General features: G+C 33.0%; 1 protein-coding gene across 4 annotated transcripts in view; it reads left to right on the forward strand.

Moving 5' to 3' along the window:
* LOC105481157 (sperm associated antigen 16) overlaps positions 1-12544 on the forward strand; it is a 1164883-nt gene that overhangs the window by 210729 nt on the left and 941610 nt on the right. For all 4 annotated transcript variants that reach the window (XM_071073329.1, XM_071073330.1, XM_011740504.2 and 1 more), the window contains exon 10: positions 11213-11340. In XM_071073329.1, coding sequence (XP_070929430.1) covers positions 11213-11340 — 128 coding nt within the window. The remainder of the gene's footprint in view (positions 1-11212; positions 11341-12544) is intronic.

Consider the following 12544-nt stretch of genomic DNA (forward strand, 5'->3'; position numbering starts at 1 on the left):
ATAATCTTACTAAGGATTTTTAATACATTTAATGAGTTATAAGTCAAGGATAAGGATAGAAAATTGGCAGTCCATAGATGCATTTTGTTTGGTCCTCTCAATGTTGACATTTCTCAGGATTAAATAATTATAATAAAAATTTGCTGTCAGCATTCAAAATTTATTCTAGTTCACTTAAACATGTATTTCTTTTCTCTTTTTCTTCTCCAGCCACACTGGCCTCTTTTTTTTTTTTGTAAAATACCACATTTACTCTTAAATTCTGGACTTGGAGCTGGCTTCTTCCTATGCCAGGAATGTTCTTCTTCTAAATATCATCATGGTTAAATCTATCACTGTCTTAGTCTTTGCTCAAATGTCACCTTCTCTATGAGGCCTCACCAGATTGCCGCATGTATAATTTCATACATCATGCCCCACAAAATTATCCCCATGTGCTTCCAGTCTCTCTTACCCTGCTGCCTTTTTCTTTCTTTCTACTGCATTTTTAATCTAACATTTTATGTGGTATACTTGTATATGTTTATTATTTATTTTCTGTCTCCTCAATATATTGTAAGCTACATGAGGATTAAGATCTTTGTGTGTGTGTGTGTGTGTGTGTGTGTGTGTGTGTGTGTGTGTTTACTAGTGTATTTCAGGCAATTGGAATAATACTTGATAAATTAGGACTATCAATAAATATTTGTTGAATGAGTCAATGAAAACCCCAAATATATGGTTCCTTTTGAAAAAAAAAAAGTGCTATCTGTTAACATTGGGCTTACATTCCTACATCCCCCATCGTTTGTTGGAACTGAGAGCCAGCAGGTGCTTTAGGCAAGACATGCATGCTTTCCTCAGTCCTCTACAGCCATCACCACCACACTTGTCTTCCCAGTGCTGAGCCTTATCTGCATTAGCATTTATCTTCATATTTCCTCATTTTTTTTACAGTAAAGAGGAAAATTATGTTTAGTACTCGTGTCTATATCAAAATAGGGTAACAGGGGATAAAGAAAGATCTAGAAACTTATATGTGTATTGAAACAAGGGGGACAGCATGTTTCTATGTTGAAGTGATCTATGTGTTAAACATGTAGAATGTATCTCTTCATATGTCCGCCTAATTCATTCATTTGAATTATTTTTCCGATGCCTGGCTTTTGAATGTCTGACCTCTGCTCTAAATAGTCATAACTGCCACTTTACTTAAAATTCAAAGATAAGAAGTATGGAAGCATACATTATCAGAAAGGAGATAAATGTTATGGAAGCTTACAGTAAGATCAAGTATCTTGAGTAGCTAATAGTAGAAGTTAGTTATTTTACTGTGGAATTTTATTACATTTTAAGTTGCCAACCCACACGAAGATAATCCTTATGGACATCTACAGAGAATGACATTTTCAGTTAGCTAAGATGCTATCACTTTGGGCATAAACTTGCATTTATAGCTGGGCATGTAAAGCATACAGATGCCAATTGGTTGGGACAGTACTATTAGGCATATCCCCTTAGCCAATAATGCAAATAAGTTAGCCTTGCTACAGCAAAATTTTGCCTTGCCTTTGAGGAATGGAAGCAGGTTAAAGCAGAGAAGAGATGTCAATATCATCCATACTTTCTGTCCACAAAACTAATCAGAAAATCTTTGATGTTTACTCAGGGTAATACCATAACTGAAATAGGTGAATCTATGAATTCTTAATTTAGTAAATCTGTTAGAAACGAGGTCACCATTTTCAAAAGCTGTTCCATTAATTGACTTTTGTGTAAAGCATTGTCTAGCACTGTTTCAGCACCCAGTATTGACAGAAGTGATCACTTGTGTCATCATATGGCACACACTCTTCTGAACCTCCGTTTGCTTTTGGCTACCTGTCTTTCTATTTTGTACACTCTCCCTTTGAATATTTTTAGGTTCGTAACACTTTTATGTGATTATCATAGTGTTAAACAAAAGTTATAACTTACTGTCTAGGATTATTTTACATATAACATATAACTGACCCTTTCCAGATGTTTTTATTATTATAAAACAAGCTTATCAAATAGAAAAAGTGAATAACTTAGAAATAATTTTTATTAAATTGTAATTATTAACCTGTTAGCATTAATGTCAGAATAAGATAGCTGAGCTGTGCTGTAATTTCAATTACAAAAATGTGTGCTTATTCTTCATTTTGGAAGCCCGCCAACTAAAGAATATATTAGGCAGTGAATACAACATGACAAGCCATTCAATTAAGCAATTTCTAGTTGGTCAGATACATCTTCAGTCAAATGTAACCTTTATAAGGCTTATTCTTGGTCTCTGCTTTGTAGAGATTACATAATTGTTTATTTTAAATGAAAATTATATTGAGAGGGATATAATCTAAGTCACTGAAATGTTCACTTCTATCAATTTTAGGTTACACACTGCTAGGTAAGAGGAATTAATAAAAGTTTAGAAAGCCTTCATTCATTTTCAAAATAAACTGCTAGTAGAGAAGCTACCTTACTTTCCAAACCTTAATAGAATACATTTTTATTGATAAATTTCCAATTCATTGACTTTTGTCATCTTTCAATTAATTGCTTACATTTTTGTTTTTAATAAGGTTTTAAAAGTTCTTATAACCATTTATCACAACTGTGAACTGACTTGACTTAAAACCATCAGCAAAATAAATACCTGTATTTTAGTAGCTACACATAAGCAATAACTGGATACTATGTAAGTGCCCCCTGACCTCCTGAATCCTGCTTCAATTTTGTTTAGCCTCTGTTTAAGCTCCTGAGGATTATGTGAGCAACCAGGATGGCTTCCAAATAAATAGAGGGATAAATAACCCAGGTGTGTCCTCTTTGTGCCAGTAATAGGAACTATGCCAGCTGGCTGCCCTCTGGCACTGTGCATAGTGAACAGAATATTTCTTGCATTCCCCAAAAGGAAACTGTAGTAAAAGGAACACAAATGGATTGGATCATTATTCCCATTTCTCAGAAAAGGTCTGTGCAAGAGAAGGGCATAGACTTCATTCTTTGCTTTATGACACAAGTTTATTAAGGTTGCCATTGCAGTGATTTTTGTAAATGAAGGAAGCATCAGAACATCACTGAAATACATACTACAATTGGGAATTACAAACAGTAATAGGATATCTTGACTTGGTAATGAGAACAGAAAATGAGACTTCCCTAAACTTTTTCTCAGTACGTATGATCTTATCTAAAACTTGAAATGTTCGTATCTGCACAGAAACCCAACTCAAATATCTCAGTGGGTTAAAACAGAAAAACATACCTCTCTTGCACTACCTTGTGCAAGGGGGCTTTGCACATCATAATCACTGAGGGCCACAGGCTGGATGGGAGTGCCTGCCTCATACTTTCATATTATCAGATGAAGGGCACAAAGCGGTGGCCAAACACATGCTGGCACTTCAGGCTTGCTCCCATGTTGCTTTTGCTCACATTTCATTCATCAGGTAAATCACATGGCCACACCTAGGTACAAGAGGGTACAGAACTGACATTTGTAAATAACTCTAAAACTACTAAACATCCTCATGCTGAGTTTGTCTCAGTTTAAGGAAATGTCAGGATCGAAAATCAGTGCCATGTGCTGGGTTTTGACAGTAGTCAGATCATAAGCATATTCTTATTTAGTAGGAAGGAGGAGGTTTATAAAATCAAATGGTATAATGATTCTTCTAATTTGTATGTTCATTTTTATTAACTAATAAATTGAGATTTAGGTTTAGGTATAATTATATTCTTCTTAGGTAATTATAAACCATCAGTGGAATGCGCAATTTGAAATATCTGATTACTCCCTGACAAAGAGTCTGGAAATAGATGAGAAAAGGTCTTTGTGAATCACGGTTCTGATTAGAGTGTAGAATTATGTGGCCAGGAACCAGATTGTTAATAAGGTGGTAAAGCCCATTTATGCTAGAGGAAAAGGAATATTAAATAGATAAGCCATTAAGTTAATTTGCTTATATTCTGTTAAATATGGTATTTATAGATTGTGTACATATTTAATTCCATGATTTTCTGTGTTAAAAGTGATATTAATTCGTTATAGAAAAATTTGAATATGTAGAAATGAATGAATACAAAATATTATAAAATGAAAAACATATGAAGTTAGTTACTATTAATATTTGGACACACTTTCTTTTAGTTGCACATATGTGTAAATATGTCATACATATATCATCTATAGTATGTGGACACTTTCCTATGTCTGTATTCTTCATGAATATTATTATATTTTTATTAATAACTAAATAATGTTTCATCACCTGGATGCATGGCATTCTATGGTTCAATCAAATTAAACACCCTTTATTTGAAATTTAGGTGTTTCTAGTCCTTCATTATAATAAATAATGACCCATAGAAAACTTTATATGTAGATCTTAGCAAATTGGTCTGAATATTTTCTGAGAGTACATTTTTAGAAACTGACTTACTTACAGAAGGTGTTTGGTCATTATTTAATATAATTGATACATATTACCAAATTTCTTTCTAGAAAGTTTGCATTATTACCAGCAGTGTATGAGAGCACTTGTACAAATTTACATGGTATATATATTGAACCTATTATGGTAATGCTTACAGATAGGCTTTATAAATCTTTTAACTGTTTGCTAAATTTTGAAAGATGGGTTGTTGATCAGATGGATTCTCAAACTTGGGTAAGCCTCAGAATCACCTGGAAAGCTCACTGAAAACAGATTGTTGGGCCCCATTCACGGAGACTCTGATTTAGTAAGTTTGGAAAGGGGTTTGAGAATTTGCTTTGCAAGTAAGTCCCCGGATAATGTTGATGCCCTGGTCAGAGGATTGCTTTTGGAAGAACTGTTGAAATTGACTAATGGCAGTTTGTTTTAAAGTAATAGTCTTTATTATTCAATATAGTAAAAATATGTGCTTATTTAACTTTAGAAGCTAAATATTTTCTAAGCGTATCACTTTTTGTGTTAGCCTTTAATTGTATTCTAAAAGTGTTTCTTAAAATAATTCCTTCTATGCAAAATACTGTGCATACTAAGAGAAGATAAATCTAATCACTTCCTATGTTTTTAAATCAAGCAGATCTTTTATCTATGTTCTGTTAGTTTATGACACAAATAAGTTTAGTTTAGAAATATAATGTTAAAATAATGACGTTGTGAAGTTTGTAAGTGAATGTTTATGGCTGTACATCTTTTTTGTTCGTTTTATGGCTTCAGCCTTATGAGTCAAAGTTAAAACAGTTTCAGTGATAAATTTAAAATACATTAAAACTATTTTGTTTTATATAAACATCTAGAATAGAAACTTCAAAGACTAGATAGTTGATGAGTACTAAGTTAAAAATATTTAAGTACATTTGGGGAAACATCATTTTGCAAATATAATCCTTCTCCCTACAGTCTAAAGCCCAAGAAATGAAAACAAACATAAAGGTCAAATAATTGAATAAATATATGAGTAAGAAAGACTTTTCCTGACCCATTCTTATTTTCATACTTAGACTGTGAATGTCAATTAGCTCAATCAAGTCTTGCTGATAATGTTAGCTGTCAGTCACTCCTAGGTAGCGATGTGTGAAGTTTGTCAGAGGGTAATGGGCCATTTGAGTGATGAATGAAATAATGAGGGCACAGAAGCCTAAGCAAAATGTCTCCATTTTTGGTAAATTCCTCTCCACATGGGAAATTAAGACAAGGAAAGAAAAGCCATATAAAATCTGTTTTAATAGGGTGTTTATTTTTAAAATATCTATCTTAAAATATCTTTTAACTTTTTATTTTTAAAAATTAATTTAAATGGTCACTGATGAATTATCATCATTTCCCAGTAGTATTGATCAGTGTAAGCAACACTAGGTACTGCAAGAGATAAGCTTGCTCCCAAATTCACATTGATATTTTGACTTGAATTGAATATTTAAATCGAACTTCTTCAGAAGTTTATCAGCAGACTTTCTGAGTCCATGGACTATCTATACTAATAAGACCTTGCTTTATATCTCTGAATGAAGTGTAGTTTCTTTCTTTAGGTTTAACACATTTCTTGTTAGTGTTCTAGTAGGTCTTTATATCTGATTGCTGTTAGAGTTAGTGGAATATTTTTCTTTTCTTTTCTTTTCTTTTCTTTTCTTTTCTTTTCTTTTCTTTTCTTTTCTTTTCTTATTTGGAGACAGTGTCTCACTCTGTCCATTCAGGCTGGAGTGCATTGGCACAGTCCTGGCTCACTGCAACCTTCACCTCCTGGGCTCAAGCGATCCTCCTGCCTCAGCCCCCCAAGTAACTGGGAGTACAGGTGGGAGCCACCATACCTGGCTAATTTTTGTATTTTTTGTAGAGATGGGTTTCACCACATTGCCCAGGCTGGTCTCGAACTCCTGAGCTCAAGCGATCCACCTGCTTCGGCCTACCAAAATATTAGGATTACAGGCATGAGGAATTGCACCCAGACAATATTTTTCTTTTATATCTTCTGTTAATTCATTGCATACTAGCGAAACTTACTAATTTTATAATTTGTCAGATGTAATCAGCCATAGTAAAATGGCCTCTTTAGTTTCTTTTTCCTTTTGGCTTGTCTATCTAATCATCTATCAATGTAATCATAATATCTGTAATTAATGATAATTTTATCTCCCCTTTTCCAACAGTTTTATTGCTTATTTATTTGCTTATTATCTTTTGCATATTTTACTCTAGCTTTTTCCAATGATTTTTTTTTTTCACTTTTGCTGTACCCTTCACAGGACTGTGAATCCTTGGAGTAGAAGGAATGTATTCTACTTATATTTGTGACCTGGTAATTAACATAATTCTTGAAATAGAGTAGATACTCAAATGTTGACTGAATGCCTGATTGAATAATTTTTCACTTCCACTTACAAATTGTTTGGGGCAATTCCTGTGAATGTTAGTTCAATGAACAGCAAATAACAAGATAGGGAAGCAGAGACCTCTGTTGAGTGGCACAGATCTAGGGTTGGGGGGGAAACCTGGGTACCCAAGGGACTCATGGGGAAAGAGGCCCAGTAGATAGCTTGGCTTCCCATGGGATGCCTAACTGATGTGTCACTCAAGTTAAGAATGAGGTGCCCATTGGGTCTTTGACATTTAAAATATTTTATTATTTTTTATTTTTTTCAGGGTACAAGTGGTAATTTATATAATTTGTAACATTCACATCAGTATAATTCAGGTACTCATCACCTTAAATGTTTGTCTTTTCTTTATGTTAGAAATATTTTAATTATTCTCTTCTAGCTATTTTGAAATGTACAATAGATTATTGTAAACTAGAGTCACCCTACTGTTCTACAGGACACTAGGTCTTATTTCTTCTATGAAGCTATGTATTTGTACCCATTATTCAGCCTCTCTTCATCCTTCCTTCTCCACTGACCTTTTCGGCCTCCAGTAACCACCAATCTATTCTTTATCTTCTTAGATCCACTTTTTTAGCTTCCACGTATGAGTGAGAACATGCAATATTTGTATTTCTGTGCTTGGCATATTTCGCTTAATATAATGAAGAGATGTCTGCATTCTCATGTTTATCGCAGCACTGTTCATAATAGCTGAAATATGGAATCAACCTAAGTGCCCGTGAATGGGTGAGTGAAAAAAGAAAATATGGTATATATATAATGGAATATTATTCAGCCATAAAAAAGAATGAAATCCTGTCATTTGCAGTAACATGGATGGAACTGAAAGTTATTATGTTAAGTGAAGCAGGCCAAGCACAGGTCTTCCATTTTTTTAAACATAAGACTATATTTAATTCCAATTGACCCATAAAGCAATAACTTATTTTATTATTGGTACTGGGACATATAGAGATAACCAGCCATTAACTGGTTATGAAACTGGGATTTGGGGGGGTAAGATTATGTCAAAATCAAGTCTGCTTCAATCAATATACCAGGAGAATATTAAACTTATAATTTGATTAATATAGAATTATTTCATAAAAAATAAGTGGAGTATGAAATAATTCATGATGAATTTGCTTACCAGCTGAAATTAATGTGCCACTAGTTGCAGAAATAATAAAAATAGCAATATAAATAGATAACGTTTACTAAGAATTTAATGAATGTGTTAGGTGACTAACATGTGATGAATGCTTTGCAGAGATTATCTCAATCTTCATGCAGCGTTTAAGACAGGTATGATTGGGTTTGCATTTTACAGATAGAAATATATATATATATATGCATATATGTGTGTGTGTGTGTATATATGTTTTGAAAGCTTGTTAAATAGCTTGCCTGAGTTTGCACTCGTATGTGGTGGAGCTGAGTTGCTAAGGAAAGCCATTATTTTAACCCTGACTTCTATTTCACGTAGAAATCTTTAAAATAAACACCAGTGCCAGAGCCTTACTCTCAAATCATGATTTAATTTATTTGGGGTGTGACTCAGTGATACTGGTATTTTTTTAAAAAGCTGCCTAGTGAGTTCAATGTGCACTTTGAGTTGAGACCAATGAACTATTAAAGCACACTGCTGAGAGCTTAGCTTTGCCTTCCAATTGTACCTTGTCAACACAAAAAAAAGGCTATGGTTTTTTTGCTTGGAAGAATAATTTTAAGATTTGTTTTACTTCTTCCATCCTGTACACATTGTTCTTATTTATATATGTCACATTTACGTCACTGATCTTGCCTACCCATGTATTGGCCATTGTCTCCTGAAATATTTCAGCATATAGGCTGGGTGATATAAGAAATCTGATGTTTACCTCTGCAAGTGAATCTATGCTTAGATTAGACTGTTTTTATTAGGGTTTTGCTGCTCTTGATGTAAATCTTTTTATAAATAGTTGTTCAGTTATCATCATATTTTACTATTTTTTTTAGCTCTACTAAATAGGCAGCAGGACCTAGTTGATTAGGTTTTATTAAATACCTCTTTCTATTTGTTTTATATGATGATTGGTTTAACAATGCTTATAAAAATTGCTGTGTTTGTGGTTTCAGATATTTTCATGCAGTACAAACAACTATATAAGACTGGATTTGGATCCATCTTGCTATATTTTCTAACATACTAATTTATGTTAGAAATTCCTTCCCCTATTTCCAACCCAAGCATCATCATTAAAATAAAATACAAGCAAAACAATAGAAAAATAAGCAATCGGCATAAATATGCAATTCAGAAAATATGAAGTAAAGCAAAGAAATAACAAATATAGAAATGTTTAACTTAATTATATATGAATTGGCAATAAATTTTTTTCACAGGTTTTTTGTTTTATAGATATAATATAGTATATATGTTCATTATTTATATTGCCCTAGGTGTTGCTTGTTTTAGAATGTAAGCTCCATAAGGGAGAGAATTTTGTCTATTTTGTTTAGTGATATATTATAAGAACTGAAACTGGTGCCTATCATAAAATTGACACTCAATAATAAATATTATTCAAAGGAAATAACTATTGAAAGAATGGATTGTTTTAAGTGCATGTGTGTATGCACATGTGTGTGTATATGCCATTAACAAAGATATGGTGAATTGCACCCAGTGCTACGTGACTGGCAGAAGTATAATTGGTACAGCTTTTCTAAAAAGCAGTCTGTGAAAAGGGATCATGTTTTTCTCAAATATTTATTCTATTTGAATTATTTACAGTTCTGGTACTATGCTTTAAGGAAATACTTAGTGAAGTGCAGATTTATAGACCAAATACTCTGTTCATAACGTTGATAACCATAAGAGAGACAAAAATCACTGAATAAGTAAAACGTGGCATTCATCATTCCTTCAAAACAGACTAAATGATGTGAAAATGCAGCACTGATAAATGAAAAATGAGAGAAGATAATAGAGCGTGGTTCCAATTTTGTAAAACTTGAGAGAGAAAGATGGGAAAATATTAAGTAATTAAACCACAGTGTTAATAGTAATTATATCTGGGTGGTGAGACTAAGCTAGCTTTTAGGTTTTTGTAGTATTATGAAATGCACAAAATTTCTATATTAATATGTACTACTTTGTTAATTAGAAAAATATTATTCCAGGCCGGAGGCGGTGCTGACGACGCCTGTAATCCCACCACTTTGGGATGCCAAGGCAGGCGGATCACCGGAGGTCGAGAGTTTGAGACCAGCCTGGCCAATATAGTGAAACTCGTCTCTACTAAAAATACACAAAATTAGCTGGGCGTGGTGGCATGCGCCTGTAGTCCCAGCTACTCGGGTGGCTGAGACAGGGGAATTGCCTGAATCTAGAAGGCAGTGGTTGCAGTGAGCCAAGAACCCACCCCTGCAATCCATCCTGGGCGACAAAGTGAGACTCTGTCTCAAAAATGGAAAAAAAAAAAAAAAAAGAAAAGAAAAAAGAAAGATTTTTCATGCCTAAAACAATGTTTGAGATAAATAATTTTTGAATGCATAAATGGGTGCAAAAATTCATGATATGAGCCTTCTGTCAGAGCAATTTTACAGAATTAGCTAGTAGGGGATTCATAACTTGTTTTTTTGAGTCGAGTTAAGTAATTAATCTCTCCTTCATTATGTGTTGAGTGCTTATTCGTAGCATGTCTTTTTTCCACTGAGCAAGGACTACTTTCTCATGGACTGAAAATGCTCTTTGATCTGTAGCTATGGTTTGCTTGGTGGAGAGGGAGGTGACCAAGAAATGATATGTGGATTCTAATGTGTGTGATTTGACGGGATTAATAGAAACGGTTTACTTTCAGTAAGTGTTTTTAAATTAGTCCTGTGTCCTTAGATTTAAAAAGAAAATCGTAATCAATCAATTAGCAAATGTTAACTTTGTTACGCAATGGAAGTGTTTTTAGTCTGCCATTTATAGGGGACAAAAGGGGCATAAGAATTATGGACTTTTGACTGCTGGCGTTGTTGTTGGGCCTGGAAAGCTTATTTAAAAAAAGACAACCAATAATATATGACAGTGCTATATTGTGCTTCATTGGAATTCAAATAGGGAGTATTTTCAAGTAATTTTTAACATGTAGCTTGAGGCTTAGAATTGTAATTGGTTATATAAATTGATATGTGCCTTATTTAAAATTTTATCTTTTTAAATATTTTCCTCAAAACTGAAATTGGAAATGAAGGACTTCATGTAAATTCTGGGCAAATATAATTATAATGTTTATGTTGTAATTTAGTATTAAATCAAGAGTATCAACATGTGCAGTGATTTTAATATTTAACGCAGAGCTCTTGTTTAATATTTTTCTCTAGGATTCAGAATTTCCCATAGACATGCAACCAAATGCAAACCTGAATGTTTGTAAAGAAAATGTTTCTCCAGCAAAATTTGACTACAAGCTGAAAAATATTTTTAGACTCCATGAACTTCCAGTGAGCTGGTAGGATTTTTGATGTTTTATTAATACTTTTGAGATTTTATTTTCATGTCAAAATTTTGGTGCTCTTACAGCCATTCATGGTTGACATGGTTTGCTTTTAGCCTTTCAAAATTGCTACTCATAGCAGTGAAAGAATTTGCTTATAGCTGCTGTAAGAATCTTAAAAGTAATTGGTTTAAGCACTTGGTGGCAGTACAGACTAAGTGCACTATTATGTATTTTATTGTAGAGGTTGGAGTAAAAATGCACAAATCATTTGTGGAGAAGTTTCTAGGATTACTTTAAAGATAGGATCTCAGCAACTATGCATTTCATTTGTTTTTTTTACTTACCAATTTTACCAATGTTCTTTTTCCCCATTAATAAGTTATTTTTACTTGTTATGAGGACTGTAATTTTGTGAACTATAACTACGTAGGTTTAAAGATGAGACTTAGTATTACTCAACATTTATTGAAATAAATTGTTTTAAAAATCTGCATATTTATATTCATAAACATTTATTTTAAAACTTATAAAATGGATAGTATTTTTATTCAAAATTAAAAAAATTTCTGTAGAAAATATGCATATATAATCCTTATAATTCCATGGTACATTTACATTTAATTAAGTGGCCAGCTTTTGTTGATAATCATGGATACATCATTTTCATTATGGTTTAGTTTATATAAGTAGCATTATTTTCTTGCATTTTGTCATAGAGTCCCAAATTTATGTAACTGATCTTCAAGAAATCTAAGACTTGTACAAAAATATATGGCATTTGTTTTGTAATTGCTCCTATTATTCTTAAGGAGGACTAATGACTCAGAAGAGACATTAACCACTCTTTAACATATATATTTTACCTGTAGTGAGTATTCCCTTTTTATTTGCAAAACTTCCTCTGCTCTTGATGACCATATGGCATGTGCAGTCTACTTCCTAAACCCCATTTGTTGATGATTTCCTGGTAGCAAGAATGTTGTCTCTGGTATATGTCATGAGAACATAGCACATATGAATACTTCTGTCATGACCAAAAGCAGTAGGTGAATGAATTGAAAAGGTCTGTTAGTAAAGGGAACCATAAAAATGATACATTTATACCTTAGTATTCTATTTCAAGATAAAACAAGTGCCTGTACTCATATGCTAGTCTTTTGCTGTAAGGTCACGACTTTTTCTTAAATGTCTATTGATTGGAATTCTACACAATATT

The sequence above is a fragment of the Macaca nemestrina genome, chromosome 11 (genome assembly GCF_043159975.1).
Source record: "Macaca nemestrina isolate mMacNem1 chromosome 11, mMacNem.hap1, whole genome shotgun sequence".
In the NCBI taxonomy this organism is placed as follows: Eukaryota; Metazoa; Chordata; class Mammalia; order Primates; family Cercopithecidae; genus Macaca; species Macaca nemestrina.